The 19,358-nt window shown below is 35.7% G+C and overlaps 1 protein-coding gene across 12 annotated transcripts in view; it reads right to left on the minus strand.

Moving 5' to 3' along the window:
* The window catches only part of LMNTD1 (lamin tail domain containing 1), a 212,253-nt gene that overhangs the window by 68,026 nt on the left and 124,869 nt on the right, over positions 1-19,358 (minus strand). For all 12 annotated transcript variants that reach the window (XM_058442592.1, XM_058442595.1, XM_058442593.1 and 9 more), the window contains 3 exons: positions 16,426-16,643; positions 15,376-15,548; positions 1,420-1,482 (listed from right to left, as the gene is read on the minus strand). In XM_058442592.1, the coding sequence (XP_058298575.1) occupies positions 1,442-1,482; positions 15,376-15,548; positions 16,426-16,643 (432 nt within the window). In that variant the 3' untranslated portion in view covers positions 1,420-1,441. The remainder of the gene's footprint in view (positions 1-1,419; positions 1,483-15,375; positions 15,549-16,425; positions 16,644-19,358) is intronic.

Consider the following 19,358-nt stretch of genomic DNA (forward strand, 5'->3'; position numbering starts at 1 on the left):
AAATGCCTGGGCAGATTTCAGACCTCATTCTTTGCATTTCAATTGCACACTACTAAAGCTTATGACAACTGAAGGAAATTGATCACCAGGTAGACATAACTCAGGATCTCTGGGAGCAAGAACTATATTACTAGGAGCCAAGTCTGAATTCTTGGCTCGCAGTAATACAATTCTTTGCCATTAAAATACCCTGGGATTAGTTCTGGCTTTGTGGTTAATTACTGGTTAATTTTGGTAACTCACCTCTTCAGAGTGCAGTTTCTTTTGCCCTAAAGGAAAATGGTTGGATAAGTCCCTTTCCAGTCCCAATGTCCTAGAAATGTCTGTGAAGGAGGCTTTGAATAGAGAAGTTGTGGCTATCACATTTTTAGGAAGTTGGCAGTTCAAGGATATGATGCTATAGGAATGGAGAGAGCAGGCTTGACAAAGAGTAGCTGACTTTCAGAAAAATAGAAGATGACAATTAGGGAAAATCTAGGGAGAGACAGGCTGAAAGAAACTGGACAGCTGAGCAATCAGACAGAACCTGAAAGGCCTGTGCATACATGAGGGGAGCTGGAGAAACCCGGAGAGCCAGTAGGCTGTATGGAGTAGAAAAATTAAGTCATTTCTACCAGGAGAGTCCAGAATACCAACAAGTTAGGGTTCACATGGCTGTAGTTTTATCTTAAGTCAAGGAATGAATAGGAAGCCTAGGCAGAAAAAACAAAAAACAAAAAACAAGAAAACATATAAATAGACCAGCAGTAAACGAGGGCAACAAAGAATGTGAACTAGAGAAAGACACCAACCAAAAGGAATCTTCATCAAAACACCACCTTGTCATTAGCTATTTAGGGGAGCATTTAAACGCAACCACTTAAAAGACAGAAAACCAACTTTGTTGGGATATTCCTCAATTACTTAGTTGATATCATCGTGAAAAAGAGATGACGCAACATAGAATTAACTCGTTAAATGATACAATATCATTTAGCATGTGAGAACAGCTGCAGTCTCATTAGCCAGAATGATTTCTGTGATGTAATTAATACTCTCTTGCTCATAGGAATTAAAATGTACTGGTGTAGTTGCAGAGTTGTTTTGAGTGTTCGAAGGGACTCTGGAGTTCAAGGGCTCATTACTTAGCCATCAACAAGGATAAATTGAGGATTTGGGGCAAAAATTAAAGATGTGACATTTCCAATTTCCCATTCTTAGAAAGTTTATCATTCAACATGAAGACAACTGATGGCTCTAAAGGCAACATAAATATTTAACAGAAAATTAGTGACTATGGAATATATAAGGACAACCCATGTTCTGATGACTTTCAAAGACATTTCTGCCTCTGCTTCAGAGATGAAGCAAAAATAATGACATTACTTTCGTCATATTATTTTTCTGTGGAGAAAGCAAATTTGCAATACTGTTACTTACCTTTAAAGGTTGAGTTGACTGCTTATTGCTTTTGTGACTCAGATGTCTTCTTTTTCTTAGTTCCTAAAAATTAAAAAAAAAAAAATTTAAAAAAGGAGAGAGGATAGGTAGGGAAGAGCAAGAGTTCAGTCCAGTATTCCAAGTATTGATTTTTCCATGTTAAAACAAATCCTGGAATAAGCTAACAACAAAAGGATTTTCTTTCACTTGAAGAAGAAACTTGTGGCTTAAGGATAGTATTTAGTGGAGACTTGAACAAAGTGGTTTAAAAACCACCTGAAAAGTATTATTTGATTCTTATGAAGTTCAAGTTTCCAATGAATCATTCTAAAAGGAAGCATATATTTCAGGACATAATTAGTCAAAACTTTGAGACAAAAAATACCCATCTGGAAGATATATTTTTTAAAATGGAGGGTTGGAGAATAATTTTACCAGCCTGTAAAATTCCTCAAATGCTTTCTATACGTAGAACTGCGACAATGACAAAGTAGCTAGGGGAGGGAGGTCCAGCAATCGGCTGCATCAGGAGGGATGTGACAGAAGGAGATGACGCTTCGCCTGCTATGTCAGTCAACTCCAGCCTGGTGATGAATGAGGTGACAGATACGGTGGCCTTCCTCACTCTCATCTACTTAAGCAGGAATTGAAAGTCACTTTGTTTAAATAGCAAGTGTATCAAACTGAAATAGTGTTGAATTGAATGACACCAAGTACAAATTACTTCTAGACCAAAGATGAGTGTCATTTTTATTCTTGTAAAACAAAAGAGAAGAAAACAAAATAATATCCTAGGTGTAGATGATAATGAGCTCCTTTGGAAAAAAACAAAACAGGAAAATCTCCTCAGTCATACCTAAGCCTTTCTTTTTCTATGCAAGCTCAGAAGAATTATCAAGTTAAATTGCTGGTATTTTATTACAGAAAAACAATATCCAAAGCTGGAAGTGAAAATGTGATCTGCAAGGAAGATTAACAAAAATGAAGACTGTTCCTGGTTATCACGGTAATTTTCCTAGCCACAAATAGGATTCTGAATCTAAAGAATCAGGATGCTGTTTGGCACATCACAGTATAAACTTGCTAAATAGTAAGTTATGAACCTGGAACATAAATAGGCTTCTAAGATATTTTCCTTACTATAAGCAGTGGCTTAGATATAAGATGACTCTGGCTAATCTTCTAGAGCAGTTTGTTGGCACGAAATAGACCTTGTAAATATTTTATGTATGTCCTTCCAGACTGACTAATCTAAGAACGAAGGTTTTCAATTGTACCCTGAAAGTTTATCCTCAGGAAATGCTGTACTCTATACTTTAGAGCTACAAACATTTGTAGAAAATTCCCATCTACAAGTTTTTGAAATTGAATGACAGGACTGTCAGTAGTGGTGGTGTCTGTCTGTTTCCACGTCAGTGGGTAATGTCAATTTTGGGTTTTTTTTTTTGAGCCACAAGCATTTAGCACCTAGTAACTTTAAACTGAATCCCCTGAATTTCTGAAATATTTTTTACTTGTGTAAAGAAATGGACATCTATTTCTGTAAAGAAGGTTACAATCTTTCATAACTAAAGGACAATTTAAAACATTTGTTTTATAATATTGAAATGTTTTGAAATAAAATATCTGGTCATAATGTTACCTAATTATTCTGTTACTAAGACTAATACTTTGGAATTCATTATTCAGCCATTAAAGAAACGTTTGTTTCAATTGTAAGAAGCAGCACATAAATTGTTCTCACTTGTCTATTCTTTTTTTAAAAAGTCCTGCAGAAATAAGGTGACTTTTTAATCTAAATTTTCTGAAAGTAAGCAAGAGAAGAGAAAAATTATTACTTTTGAATATATGATGTAGTAAAATTTTCCTTTATATAAAGGTTTCTAATTTTTTGGAACAATCATTTGATAATAGAATATGCACGGGACCCCTTAGTATTTTGCAATGTTCCTTCAAATTATTGTATTCTACTCAGTCTGATGTTAAGTGGTCCAATACAGTAATTAGTTTTTTCTATCCCTCTGGATAGTCAGATATTTTTCGCTTAACATTTTTTATACATTAACTCATATAATTTCTAGTTATGTCATTGACTAATTTAGCCATATATGTTTATATGTATATAATATTGACTAATACTCTGCCTATTCACAGAAACATGATGTTATTCCAAATTCCTAGTCTGACAAATTTAAACCACGCAATACACACAAACATCAACAAACAGAACAGATACTAATCTGAGGAATATATAAAGAAAAACTCAAAAATCTCAAACTTGTATTGGAGGCAATTTCTTACGGGAAAAATATACTTTGATCCTGAGACAGATAAGTCAGATCTATTAAATTATAATGAGCCCACAGTCCAGCTTAAGTAAAATTCCATAGATGTGGTCTTAATATGGAGCTCACATTGATGAGATTTTAAGTGTTTCATTCCTGCATAAGGTTATCTATGTTCTGCTTTTATTTATTTTCTAGCAGTTAGTTTTTCACAGTGTGGCTTTGCCACACTCAGAAACAAAGAAACATCATCATTATTATTACTATGATAACAGTTGCATAGAAGGCAGTAGCAGGTGCAGAGTCCACAATTAAGATGAATTCCACTGCAGTATATGAGATGGATTGCAGAAGATAGGCAAAGCGCATTCAACCATGAACAAATGAAGTACATTAAACTGAACATGCTCACAATATCAACTCGTAACAATGCAAAATACTATCCTCAGACCAGTTTCTGTCATTTAACCTGAATTACAGAAGAACACTGACAAAATTGTCGACAATCTACAAGCTAATCAGAGCAAGAAGAAAGCACATTCTCTCCAGGTGTAGGATGAATGATGGCAACACAGTGTAAACCTATCTGCTGTGTTAAAGGGCCGTTAGCCTTCATTTTGACGACTCCTTCGTGCTGTACTCAGGGCCTTGCCTTTGTGCTCTAACAGCTCCTGGTACATACTAGATTCTATCAAAAAATCTGTCTTATTTATTTTGCTATTTCAAATTTTTATTGTGAAAAATTTAAACATACAGAAAATGTCAATGAATAATACAACCAAATTTGTATACTTATCACCCAGATTTAATCATTAATATTTGCCATATTTGCATTATCTTATAATTTTTTTTTTAATGGAGTTTTGCTGTTGTTGCCCAGGCTGGAGTGTAATGGCGTGATCTTGGCTCACTGCAACATCCACCTCCTGGGTTCAAGCAATTCTTGTGCCTCGGCCTCCCGAGTAGCTGGGATTACAGGCATGCTCCACCACACCTTGCTAATTTTGTATTTTTAGTAGAGACGGGGTTTCACCATGTTGGCCAGGCTGGTCTCAAACTCCTGACCTTAAGTGATGCACCCACCTCGGCCTCCCAAAGTGCTGGGATTACAGGTGTGAGCTACTGTGTCCAGACACATTATCTTATATCTATCATATATGCCTACATGACCAGACCATTAGAGAGTAAGATTTCAGTATGAATCTCCTAAGAACAACCAATATAACCACAACACAATTAACACACCTAAGAAAAGAACAATGACTCCATGTCTAATATTCATTCTGTATTCAAATTCACCTAATTATCTTAAAAAATGTCTGTTTGGGCTGTGATTTTTGTTTTCTTTTTAACCACTAGCCTATTAAGGGAAACTACATCTTGAAATGCTAGCATTATTCTATGGGCCATCTGGCTCAGACACAAAGATCCAACTTAACCTAAAACTTACAGTATAAAAATAAAAAAAAATGGCATAAACAAAAGTATTTATCCCTCATTGAACAGTCTGGAGATGTGCCAATACAGGGTACTTTGGGTGGCTCTTTCATCCTCAGCTCACGGCTTCATCTCTCAGTTGAAATATGGCAGCTCTAGCCCCATGGTCATGCCATAGAGAAGGCACAGGGGAACACACACTCTCAGGGCATGCTCCAGATGTTGTAGACACAATTTCTGTTCACATTCCATTATACAAGATGTTGACACATAATCCTACTATTTGCAGCAGAGGCTGAGAAAAATAGGCCTTATTATTGGTGGCCATGTGTCTAGATTTCCCTGGACCTGTGAATCTTGTGTATAAAGGAAGAATATTTTAAGGGCTGCAATTAGCTTTCTCTGCTATGAGGTATTTCTGGAAATGACTGAGCTATGACAAACTATATTAAAATTAATTCCCAAGACATTGCAACATAATGGTGGGTTTAAGCTTATTAATGGTTAAGACTGTTTTTCTCTTACACTGAATAGCTTCATGTTATTAATATTCATTTTCAGTTCATCAACGTATTTTTTTTTTAGATTTTCTTTGTCCTTCCTTGTCAGTCAGTGTATAAGCTGTCCATGCTCATTAATGGAACCATGCTTTCTTCCCTTACCAGTTTTTATTGCTCATTAAGTTTTTTAAAATAAAATGTATTTAAGTATAATATACATGAAGGAAAGTTCACAAATCATAATTTACAGCATGGCGAAACCAGTAAAACATACTTGTAAACACCACTTGGATCAAGAAATGGAACATGACAGTGTTCTAGAAGCATTTTTGGTAACCTCTATTACTCCTTTCTTCTCCCAAAGTTAACTATTATTCTGACCTTTGACACTATGGTTCAATATTGTATGTTTTTGAATTTTATATACACAAAATCATTCAATACACATTCCTTTTTGTCTGACATTTCTTGTTCAATAGTATGCTTACGAGATTCACTGATATTATTGCATGTAGCAGTAGTTCATTCATTTTCATCGCCTATGGGATTGTATGAACATATTATAATTTATTTGCCCATTAAATAATTGATGAACACCTGGATTGCTTCTAGTGCTTGGCTACTACAAATACAGTCACTCAGACCATTATTGTGTGTATATTTTGGTGCACATATGTATATATTTGTTAGATATATATAGTTCTTGGGAATGAAACTGCTGGTTTATGGGGTAGTTAGTATGTGTATATTCATTTTTCTTGCCTTATTTCACGCAGACTTCTAGTACAATGTTGAATAGAAGTCATCATAAAGAGAATTCTTGTCTTTCTCAGGACCTCAAGGAAAAACCTTTCACCACTGCACCTACTTCACCATTAAGTATGATATCGTTTGCTTTAGGAGTTTTGCAAATATCATTTGTCAGATGAAGAAAATTCTTTCTAGTCCTAATATTCTAAGGTTCTCCTCTCGTGGGTATGGAGTGAATATTTTATCAAATGCTTTTACTATTGAGATGATTATATAATTTTCCTCTTTATAACCAGCCTTGCATTCCTGAAATAAACCCAATTTCTTGGTGATATATTATCCCCAAATATCCCATGTATCAAAGAAGATATTACGTTGGAAATTATATATTTTTAACTGAATGATAATGAAACTATGACATATATCTTTTTGTTTTTTGAGACAGAGTTTCACTCTTGTCGCCCAGGCTGGAGTGCAATGGCACGATCTCAGCTCACTGCAACCTTCGCCTCCCAGGTTCAAGCGATTCTCCTGCTTCAGCCTCTGGAGTAGCTGGGGTTACAGGTGCACACCACCGTGTTCAGCTAATTTTTGTATTTTTAGTAGAGATGGGGTTTCACCACGTTGGTCAGGCTGGTCTCGAACTCCTGACCTCAGGTGATCTGCCTGCCTCGGCCTCCCAAAGTGCTGGGATTACCGGCATGAGCCACTGTGCCAGGCCGACATTCTTATACTATTCTTATAGTTTCCATCCTGTATTACAACATGTATTTTTGATTTATTAAAGTCTAATATAAGATGTTATTTTTACAACTCATTGGAAAAACAGAAAATTTAGAATACATTAACTCCATTTAATCCTCTCCCAACTTTTGTTCTATTTCTGTAGTAATGGATTGAATTGTGTCTCCCTAAAAGATATGTCCTAACCCTTGGAACCTGTGAACATGACTTTATTTGGACATAGGGTATTTGGAGATGTAATAAAGTTAAGATGAGGTCTTGGCGGATTGGTATAGGCCCTAACCCAATGACTGATGTTCTTATAAAGAAGAGAGAAATTGGACACAGACACACAGGAAGTTAAGGCCATATGAAGACAGAGGCAGAAATTACAGCAATGGATCAACAAGCCAAGGAGTATCAAGGAATGCCGGCAATGACTACAAACTAAGAAGATGCAAGGAAAGAAAATTTTCTAAAGTCTTCAAAGTGGGCATGGCCTTGCCAACACCTTGCTTTTAGACTTCTGCCTCAGTATTGTGAGAGAATAAATTTCTTTTGTTTCAAGACATCAAGTTTGTGGTGCTTTGTGAAGGTAGCCCTCCCTAGGAAACTATATAGTTGTCATGTATTTAAATTCTATCTAAATTTAAAACCCTATAAGACAACATCAGTATTATTTTGTGTAGTAAACATTTATGTTTGTTCATGTTTTGTTTCCTTTTTTTTTTTTTTTGCTTTTACCTATAGCTCTGTGCATTCATGTGGGATAATTTTCTTTCTATTTGAAGTATTTCCATTAGTATCTCCTTAGTGTGGATTTGCCATTAATGAATCCTTCCAGTTTGTCTTTGTCAGAAAATGTCCTTATTTTACCTTCACCCTTTCAGGTATATTTTTCCTCAATATAGAACTCAGGATTAGAAGTTCTGCTAGCCCATTGAGGCTATCATTCCATTATCTTATGACTTCCATATTTTGTTTTCTGAAGTTTTATTATGATGTACATAGATGTGGTTTCCTTTGTATTTATGCTGCTTGGGATTTATTATTGTTCTTCTGTGGCTTGATGTCTTTGTATCAGTGTTTGAGAATTTTTGCCATTATTTATTTAAATATTGTTTCTGTCCCAACCTCTCCGTCATCTCCTTTTGGGATTCAAATTACAACTCTACTAGACTTACTTGTGCTCAGTCTTTCTCTCTAATCTTTTTTTGTTGTTCCTTTCTTTCCTTATCCTTTGCTTCCTTACTGCTTTTTTTTTTCTAGATTTGGGGATATTTTGTATTCCACTTTATTTTTTATATTCCTTCCAAAATTCTCATTAAAATACCAGTCTAACTCTATGAGATGTCATTTAAAAATCTTCAGTGTCTTTTTTTCAGTCTGTCCTTCAGTATACACATATTAACTCCTATGTGTCATGTAGTGAGTTTGGTGCAAGTGACAAAAAGATGACCAAAATAAAAGCAATTTAACACTTATAGTCCAGAGATAAAAGAGAATTTACAATACAGTGCAATAAACGCTTTGCTTGGTGAGTGTAAGATATTACTGAGAACACATATCAGGAGCAAAAAACTCATTTGGTGGGGACTAGAGAAGGGTTCTTTGGAGGTAGTGACATATAAGTGAAACTTTAAGGATGAAAAAGAATTATCCATAAGAAGAGGAGGGGTGAAAGAATGTGTGAAGGCCTGGAGGTAGTCAGGGTGTGTTTGAAGAACTGAAAGAACTTCAAGATGACTAAAGCATAGAATGCAAGAAGGTGAATGTGTGACGAGATAGGACAGCCCTGGCTCAAAGATACTTAAACAATTTCATGGGTTTGGACTCCACCATGAGGGCAATGGGGAGAAAATGAAGATTTTTGGATACATGAACAAGATTGATTATACTTGGGAGTTGAGGAAGGAAAAGGAGTAGAGAAAGACCATTAGGATACCTCGGGTTTCTGAATGGCATTCACTTATATAAGGAAAATCAGTGGAATGACAGACTTTGAAGGAAAGACAATGATGAGTTGTTTTGAACATTCTGAGAATGAGACACTTGTAGGGCTCCAGCTAGAGATTATAAGTAATTAGCCTCATAAATCAGAAGTTCAGAATAGAATGTTGGGCTGGAGATCAAGAGTTTGGAATCTTTCCTACTCCATTTCATTTTTCACATTGCTTTTAAAATTCTCTTTTAAACACAGATCTATATGAGACTATTAACTATAACTATTAACTATAATACCTATTTAAAATCCAATTGTTGCCTCCACAGTATTTTCAGAATACAGTCAAAACTCTAACATGGTGGTGTACAAATACCTTTAACATCTAGTCCTTACCAAACTTTCTGGACTAACACTTCAATTTCTACTTATATTTCAGTCAGATTCAATTTCTCTCTGTTCACTGAACCCAAAGTTTATTCTTGCCTCCTTGTGCTTTTAATATGTACTGTTTCTTCTACTCAGAATGCTTTGCCCACCCTCTTTTCAACCTGAAAAACTCCTATTCGACCTTCAATACCTTAGTTCCAATGCTATCTCCCCCGAGCCTTTTCCATTGCTCTCGTCTTTTCATAAATATTTCTAAAGAAATGTTTCTTAAACAGCAAATCTTGCCCTCTCTATTGGTTATGAAATAAATTTAGAAGGTCATGGCAAGTATTTTAAAATGAAATAAAAGAGTAGGAAATATCAGAATCTGTCATACTTAGAAAAATCAATATAGTCTTTTGCAACATTTGCTTTGGTTACATAGGTTTGAAATACATATTTGCAGCTACAGATGAGTTTTTTGAGCTTCAACAGTTGATAGTGGAAAAATGCTTGAATTTGAAGTTAGATTTGCATTAAGCAGCAGAAAACGAGACAATAGCAAAAAGAAAAAATATCCCTAGTTCATGGATGTTGCTTTAGGGAGCAAAGGAGGGGAATAGGAGTAGGACTAGAAAAAGAAATCTAGGAGACTTTTGACATGTAATGCTTATTTTAAAAAACAATTAATGCAAATATGACAACGTATTAATATTTTTCATTTGGGGAAGTGGGTAGAGAAGTGTCTTTTTTGTTCTTTATATATTTTATAACATTTAAAAAGATTCAAAGGCGGAAAATTTTCTAGCTCCATCACTTACTAAATTCTTATTTGTGAAGTCGAAATAATAGTGGAATTTATAAGGAGGTGAAAATGTTTCCTCTTGACATCTGCTGTCAGATTCCTCTTAGGATAAGGGGAGGATACCTTACCAGGCTTTTGGTAGAAGGTATGGTGACTCCTGAAGCTATGGGAGTGAGAGCTCTTCTGAAAGAGACAAAGAGGGCAATTATGGCAAGAGCTTTGGTAGTGCATGGCGTGAGGGGCCAAGGGTAATCCCTCTTGGGGCCAGTTGAAAGGATTCTTAGGAGAATCTACTCACAATTTTTTTTTTTTTGTGGGGAGGGGGCTTTAATAAAACCTCTTCTCATGACTCATCAGAAACATTTATTGCCCATGAGTGGTTTCTGGCATTTTAGTTTGTTGTGAACCCCGAGGGGCAGGATGAGTGTCACATCATATTTAATCCTTTAATAATCCATAGTCACACAGTTAGCTAGAGGCCCTGTGCATTTGATCTTCATTATATTGAATAAAATTCCTACCCCCATACATTGTAGAATTCAGAACATTCCCCCAAATTTGTGCTAATTCCCACAGGAACAAATTCTCAGCAAAATGAATGCTCAGTGGTGACTTTCAGCAAACCTTCCACTAAGATGCATCCTGATTAAAAATATGAATAAGACAAAGTTGGCCATGCTCATTGGAACTATCTCACATTATTGCCAATGCAATAATGCAGGAACACGATATAAATTTACAAGCATTGGAAAGAAAGTATGTCATTTGTACACATTTGTACAATACAGAGGGGGAAAAAACAACCCATGTGGCCAGGCACGGTGGCTCATGCCTATAATCCCAGCACTTTGGAAGGCCAACACTTGAGGTCAGGAATTTGAGACCGGTCTGGCCAACATGGCAAAGCCCTGTCTGTACTAAAAATACAAAAATTAGCTGGGCATGGTGGCATACACCTGTGATTTCAGCTACTCGGGAGGCTGAGGCACGAGAATCACTGGAACTAGGGAAGCAAAAGTTGCAGTGAGCTGATACCGTGCCACTGCACTCCAGCTACAGTGAGAGAGTGGGACTCTGTTTCAAAAACAAGCAAACAAACAAACAAGCAGACAAACCCATGAGACTATAAGCTATCAAAACTAGAAAGTTCAGAAAATTTGTTGAAACAAGAGCAATATACAAAGATAGTTTTCCTCTTCTTTAAAAAAGTGAAAAAAAAGTTATAGAAAGAGATAGCATTTTCAAACGCAGTAGCAACAATAATAACAAATCAATACACCTGCCTGGGTGAGAAATCTACAAAAGATATACAAGAATTTTATGGAAAAAAATGAGAAAATATCAATGAAAGCCATGAAAGAAATCTGAATGAACTGACAATTGATTTCATATACCATGACTCAGTATCATAAAGGTATCAACTTTCTCTCAACATGACCTTTAACATTCTTACCATTTTAATCACACTCTAACAAGATAGTTTTTCTATGTGAAACTTGATAAAAATGATTCTTGTAAAGAGGAGTAAAAAGTTTAAGAAAAGCCAAATCACACTGAAAGGGAAGAGCAAGAAGAGAGCAAAAGAATGATTATGTACCGATAACAACAGGAACAGTGTTATTGGCACAGCGATAGATCCATAGAACACTCTAGAGAGCACAGACCCAGACCTAAGCATAGGAGGGAGGTGGTACTAGAAGTCAGTGTGCACGTGATGGACACATTCTCCGGTGTTGAGACAAATGGTTTTCCATATGGAAGAAATCTGAGGTCACTATTTCATACCATACATAAAAACAACTTCAAATACATTAAAGACATATACAAAAGGCAAATTGGAAAAACTATCAGAAATAAACATAAACACACAATGTTCTCACTTATTTGTAGGATCTAAAAAGTAAAACAATTGAACTCATGGACTACTCTTTATAGAGTAGAAGGATGGTTGCCAGAGGCTGGGAAGAGTAGTGGGGGACTTGCGGAGTGGGGAGGTAAGGATGGTTAATGGATACGAAAAAAAAGAATGAGTAAGACCTACTATTTGATAGTACAATAGGGTGACTACAGTCAATAATAACTTAATTGTACATTTTAAACTAACTTGAAGGGTGTAACTGGATTTGTTTGTTTGAGGGAATGGATACCCCCCAAAATTAATAAATATAAGCACATAACTTTATTATTATGAGAATTATTATGAGATAGGGAATGATTTATTTTTTTACATATGAAAATATGCACAACACCACTATTAAAGAAGAACTTCACATTAAGATAATGAGTTACTAGTTAATGTCCAGCAGATTGGCACATAATTTACGATTCTGGCAATGTAAAGTTAGGTGAGAATAAGGGGAATGGGAAATATTTTACTATGTTGGTGGGAGTATAAATTAGCAAAATTCTTCCTAGAGTAGTTGAGCAAAATCTAATAAAGTTGAAGATACAAGTACCATACAACTGAATAAGTACATGCAGGAATTTTAGAAGATTTTAAAAGTTTAGGTATGAACCCCAAAGGAACCTTTGTATGTATGCACAAGTAGACTTGCACAAGGATGATCATTGCCATAGATGTAACATTTTCTTGGATGCATTCAAAGCCTTGGTAAATTTTTTTCAAAGTAAAAAAGAAAATTAAAAAAATTAAAAAAATTTTCATCTACATTGTTGATGAGAAAAACATTAATAGGGGAATAAACAAGATATGGTAAATTTATATAATGAAATACTGCATAATAGTTAAAGTGACTGAATTATGTCTCTCTATATTATTATAGTTAAATCCCCCAAATTATAGTAAGTCAAAAAGAGCTGGCACATTTAGCATGATGCCATTTATGTAAATTAAAAACACACAAATTATTTTAAATATATATACATGGATCCATATGCATGTAAACAAAGTATAAAATGAGAACCAGAATGATTTATTCCAATATCAGATCAGAACTGCAAATACAATTAAAAGGAACTTCAAATTTATGAATTTTTCTTTTTGGTAATGTGAAACAATACAACAAAATGTTAACATGCATTCATTCTGCATGATTAATATATGGGTGCTTTTAACATTATATTTGCTGTATTTTAACGTTTTTAAAAACAAAATGTGTTTAGCGTAAGTTGGAAGTACAGTGTGTAGATGTTTCTTTAAAATTATCCTCTTTATTAGTCTCTAGGCTCCTTTGTAGCATATTTGAGAGACATAGTTTAAAACAAGGCAACAATTTTCAAACAGAAGATAGATTTCTTTCTATCTAAGATTCTTCTGTAACTCAGCAAACTAGCTTATTTATTATTTTAGGGTAAATGGAGCAGGATTGAACAACTTCCAAGTTTAATTATTTTTTGTTTTGTCGGTTTTTTTTCTTTGCCAGCTATTAAGTGTGTGCTAACGGTGGCAAATTTCCAGTAGCAGGCAAATTAAAAAGATAGTGGATAATTAACAAACCATGTAACTTTCCCTTGAAGAATCATGTTACAAATCATTTCAAGGAGATGAACTGGTAATTCAGGGATTACTTGATTCAATCAATCAGCAACCACATTCACAACATCTGATTCTTTGTGACCATCTTTTGTGGTAGAAATCAAAGAAACAATCATACAATTCTGATGTATATCTGTTCAAACTGAAAATTAAGTGAATGGAAAAAAAGTTATATAACAATATATAAAGACTGTAGAGGTATCAAAGCAACTATCTTTGAATTACTACTACAAAATATGCACATACAGTGAAGTGTTTTGTGTTGAATAGCAAATGTTATTGAATAATCAAGATGAGTTGCCACTATTATATTACAGAAAAGTGCCTCAAAAATTTTGAAATCAAATTTCTTTGGAAAATAAGTTGTTCTGAATAAGTAAACTAGTGAAGGTTATCATTAATTAAAGAAAAACATAAATTAATGTATTTCTTGAAAGCCTCAAATTTAAGTCATAAGGGACTAAAGATTATAAAGGGCTAAAGTTGTTTGCATCTATCTAATACATCTACATCTATATCTAAAGCTCACACACATACACAGAGTTTATTGCTAAAGAGGCCTTCAATTTCAGACCCATATCTTTACAGATAAGGAAACTCAGACATAGAGCTACATGGTGTATAATTTTATGAAAAAGAAATATATTCAGTAAATTACAAAATTTCCATCATTCCACTTCTAAAAGGTACTATTTTGGGGGTGCTATTTCCCAATGATGTGCTAGCATATTAACACAATGGCTGTCATATTGTTTCATGGAGAATCTTGTGATTTCGCGGTGTCTTAAAGATCACAGGCAAAGAGAAATGGAAGAATAAGGGGGTCATGAGCAGTGGAAATTGCTACATCCTCCTCACCTTGGGCAGATCTGTTTTTATGCATTTTATATATTGGGATCTCGCTTAAGATTTCATTTTTTCAAAAACAAGCTCTTCTTTCCTAAGTCAAAGTTTGTGAATCATTACAACTTCACCAGGATATTGCTGGTGTATTAAACAGGCTTTCTCCAATAGTTGAGTCTGGTTCCTTCTTGGCTTTATGTTCTTCTACTCCAGTTCTTGTTAAATACTTGTGGACATCTGATGAACTTCATGGACTCTCTCCCCAGAAAAAATCATATAGACACAAACAATTTTGTGCCAAATGTAGCAAGTGCATGGACTCTCTAAAATCTATTCACAGAGGCTGTGTTAATCATACTAACTCTAAAAGCTTTATTTAGAGGACTTAAGAAACTTCTGACGGAGAAAGAATTGGGGATTAACATTAGAGTGTGTTTGGAAAAGAAGGAATTTTTTTCAACACAGCATAACTTGTAAGACCAGTTTTTGCGCCTGATGAAAAAACAAAAAGTGTTTTTCATTGAACTTCAAGAATCATACATACTCTTGCTGGCCATGCTGTTCTTTTGATTCATTGATTCATTCAACAGATATTTATCAAGGACAGATATTTATCTAGCACAGTGGAAGACACTGTGCTAGGGGAAATGTGAATGGTTTAGAATAATTCCTTTAAGAACCATCTATTCTTGAGAATATGAATCATCTTTAACACTCAGCACATTTTGACCACCTAACCCACTAGTTAACCCATGTGCATGCACACACACGCACTCTCCACTGGAACAAGCACTCTTTTAACTGACCTGAGGCTCGATCGGTTCTGGTTGACCGAGACCTGGGCTGTCTATGCAAGCTGCCTCCAGCGGTGGATATATTGTGTGGTTCAATCAGAGGACAGTAAGGATGTGCAGAGACATAGGGATTCTGGCACCAAGGGCTGCGATTGGGGAAAACGGTTGGTGGGATCTCCTCCTCTCTGTAAAAGAAAAAAGCCTAAATGGAACTCAAAAACCATTTTATGCTGTGATGTTAATGTTGAAGGCACAATTAAAGTGGAAGCATATTTCAAGACCAAGAGAATATGACTTTTTAAACTTTGTGGACAGAACTTTTATTATAACTTCAGAAGCATCTGCCTACAAATGAATAATATATTCTGCACCTCTGTCCACAGGCAGCTTTTGATCCAAGATAAAATTCCTGGATAATGCACCTCTCCCTCCACCTAAGCACTGCTAAAGACTTGGGGATACCTCACCTCTTCACCTCTCTGCAGCAGCCTTGCCTCTAATAACAGTGCCATGAAAAGTGAAATGGCGGCCGGGCGCAGTGGCTCACGCCTGTAATCCCAGCACTTTGGGAGACCGAGGCGGGCGGATCACGAAGTCAGGAGATCGAGACCATCCTGGCTAACACGGTGAAACCCCGTCTCTACTAAAAATACAAAAAAAATGAGCCGGGCGAGGTGGCGGGCGCCTGTAGTCCCAGCTACTCGTGAGGCTGAGGCAGGAGAATGGCGTGAACCCGGGGTCGGAGCCTGCAGTGAGCCGAGATCGCGCCACTGCACTCAGAGCGAGAATCTGTCTCAAAAAAAAAAAAAAAAAGTGAAATAGCCAGAGGGGTCTCAAAACCACCTAGTGAAGATCGCCAGCCTTCATTGCCCTATGATTATTTACCTGCTCATTCTGTTTTTATGCTTTTCCTATGAGTTCTATTCAAAATAGTAGTTTCCAAAAATCACTATTGATTTAATTTATACATCACACATCCATTTATCATCTAGTCGTTCCCACATGCTCAGTTACTAATTATGGGAAGGACCCATTAAAACAAACAAACCAAACAACCCTTACCTCTTAAGGAGAACTTGAGCTTGTTCCACCTGATAATTCGAGATATCTTTCTTAGGTTGATCTTGTTTCTCTTTAGTTATTGTAGTTGTAGATGCTGTCCACTGAAACACATGCTTTCGGAATGTTGGAGATACTACTGAACATCTGTTAAATTCAGTGTCGGTATCCAATTTTTCCCACGCTTGCTTCCAGTGGATAGGAGTGTACCAGGCAATGGCCTAATGAAAATGATTTATTAGTGTCAACTATGTATATTTGAGGTTTACAACATGCTGTTATGAGATATATATATAGATAGTAAAATGGTTACTATGGTGGAGCAAATTAAGGTATTTGTTGTCTTATGTAGTTACTTTTTTTATGACAAGAGCGGCTAAAATCTACTTATTTAACAAAAATCCCCAACACAGTTTCATTAACTATAGTCCTTATGTAGATCCCTAGACTTCCTCATCCTACAAATCTCTGCTACTTTGTATCCTTTGACCTACATCTCCCTGTTTCCTCCCCTGCTCCCATCCCTGGGAACCAGTTTTATTCTCTTTCTCTGTATGTTTGACCTTTTTAAAAATTCCACATATAAGTGAGATCATGCAACATTTTTCTTTCTGTGTCTGACTTATTTCACGCAGCATAATGTCCTCCAGGTCCCTCCATGTTCTTTTTTAAGGCTGAATAATATTCCATCGTGTATAGCTACATTTTCTTTATCCATTTGTCTGTTGACAGACACTTAGGTTGTTTCCATATCTTGGCTGTTGTGAATAATGCTGTAATGAAGACAGCTGTGCAGATACCTTTCCAAGGTGGTGATTTCATCTTTTTTGGGTATGTATCCAGAAGAGGGATTGCTGGGTTGTATGGTAGCTCTACTTTTAATTTCTTTAGGGACTTCCATATTGTCTTCCATAACGGCTGCACCAATCTACATTCCCGCCAACCATGCACAGGTGTTCCCTTTTCTCCATACTCTCAACAACATTTGTTATTATATCTCCTGTCTTTTTGGAATAACCATCCTTATGAAGTGTGAAGTGATAGCTCATAGTGATTTTAATTTGCTTTTATTTGATGCTTAGTGATGTTGAGCACCTTTTAATATATCTGTTGGCCATTTTTTAAATGTCTTTGGAGAAATGTCTGTTCAGGTCTTTTGCCTGTTTTCTAAATCAGGTTATTTGCTTTTCTGCCATTGAGTTGTAAGAGTTCCTCCTACATTTTGAATATTAGCTCCTTCTCAGATATGAGGTTTGCAAACTTTTGTTTTCCCAGTCGGTAGGTTGCTATTTTATTTTGTTATTTGTTTCCTTTGCTGTGCAGAAGCTTTTTAGTTTGAGATACTCCATACCCACTTTTATTTTTTTTTTTGTTTTTGTTCCCTGAGCTTTGGTGTGATACCAAGAAATCATTGCAAAGGACCATGTCAAGGAGCTTTTCCCCTATGTTCTTTCCCAGCAGTATTATGGTTTCAGGTCTTACGTTTAGGTCTCTTATCCATTATGAGTTGTTTTTTATTTACCATGTAAAATACGGTACAACAGAATTTAAAAACAACTATATAATGCCATTCACCTGTGCGTGTGGCCTAGCAAACTACATGATGAGGATATAGAGTAAGGCATCTTGGCCTTAGTTTCCTGTTCTGAATATTACAAGCAGCATAATCTCAGATAGGTAAGTTACTTTCTAACTTGAACTGTGATTTCATGTGCAAAACTGAGAGGGCGGCAGTGGGAACTGTTTTACCGAAGTGTTGTAAAATTCATCCAGCTACTGAATTTCACAACTCTAAAGAACTGTGCAAAAAGTAATGGTAACATGAATAAGATTTTAAACATTTAAGACACTGTGTGTGTGAGTGTGTCTTATTTGAGATGGGAAAATGGACAGTAGAGCTAGAGACATAGACAAGAAAACACGTTCTTCAGGCTAGAATACTAGGTGAGAGTATTAAGGAGACCCATAAGCACTGAAGCTGGAGTTTGTTTGGATTTCCTGAATATGTGACACGCACACAACATACACGTGCAAAAATTATTCAGGAAAATCCTGTATAGACACTAACAGTTATGTTTCTATTCAACATGAAAAACGTGCCCTAACATTCTACTTGTTCTAGTGATCTGTTTTTAGTTTACCAAATTAGAGGTTTGGCTTCACACTGTAACCTTTGAACATCCCTCTGCTTGGCTTGACAAATAACATAGACATAAAGACAACACAAGGTCAGTTCAGCTAGGCTAAGCTTCTAGCAGAGAAAGAAAGATGAATTCTTTTTTAAAAAGTTTATTTTCATAGATTACAGCAAAAAAATGGACTTTTGCTACAGATCATTAGTTATGAATTCTCCCTTTTTAGTAGCTCAAACATATTATATTTTGAAAATATGTTCATGATCTTTTTAGGGTGATCTCCCTTATTGAGATGTGTGCCTTTCCTAGACAAGGCAATATTTGATTTTTCCCTGTATTGTAGGAACTTAAGAAAATCTTCGATGACAATGATGATAATGTGATAAAATTTAGCCTCAGCTCTAGAATGTTGCCACATGAACCTTGTAAACTGTTTTTAGTGCAATAGAAAAATTCTTGAGAATTTTAAGATTTGGTTCATTTAGAAGATACGGTTTTATTTTAGTTCTATCAAATTACTTATCACGTGACCTTCAGCAAGCCATTTAACTTTCCAGGCCCCATTTTTTTTTCCCAAAATACTAAAACATTACTGAGAATCAAATGAAATAAGGCATATATAAACAGCCCTTCAATGAGTTCCTATTGTATAGGACTCGTCTGTTCCACATCTGGATAGCTAATGCAAAACAATGTATTGAGAAAGCACCAGGCATTGATAAACATAAGACATTAATTAATTATTTGACGTGTAATTTAGAGGCTCCAAATCCCAATGGGACAACAACATGACTGGTGAAA

The sequence above is a fragment of the Hylobates moloch genome, unplaced genomic scaffold, assembly GCF_009828535.3.
Source record: "Hylobates moloch isolate HMO894 unplaced genomic scaffold, HMol_V3 SCAFFOLD_8, whole genome shotgun sequence".
NCBI lineage: Eukaryota > Metazoa > Chordata > Mammalia > Primates > Hylobatidae > Hylobates > Hylobates moloch.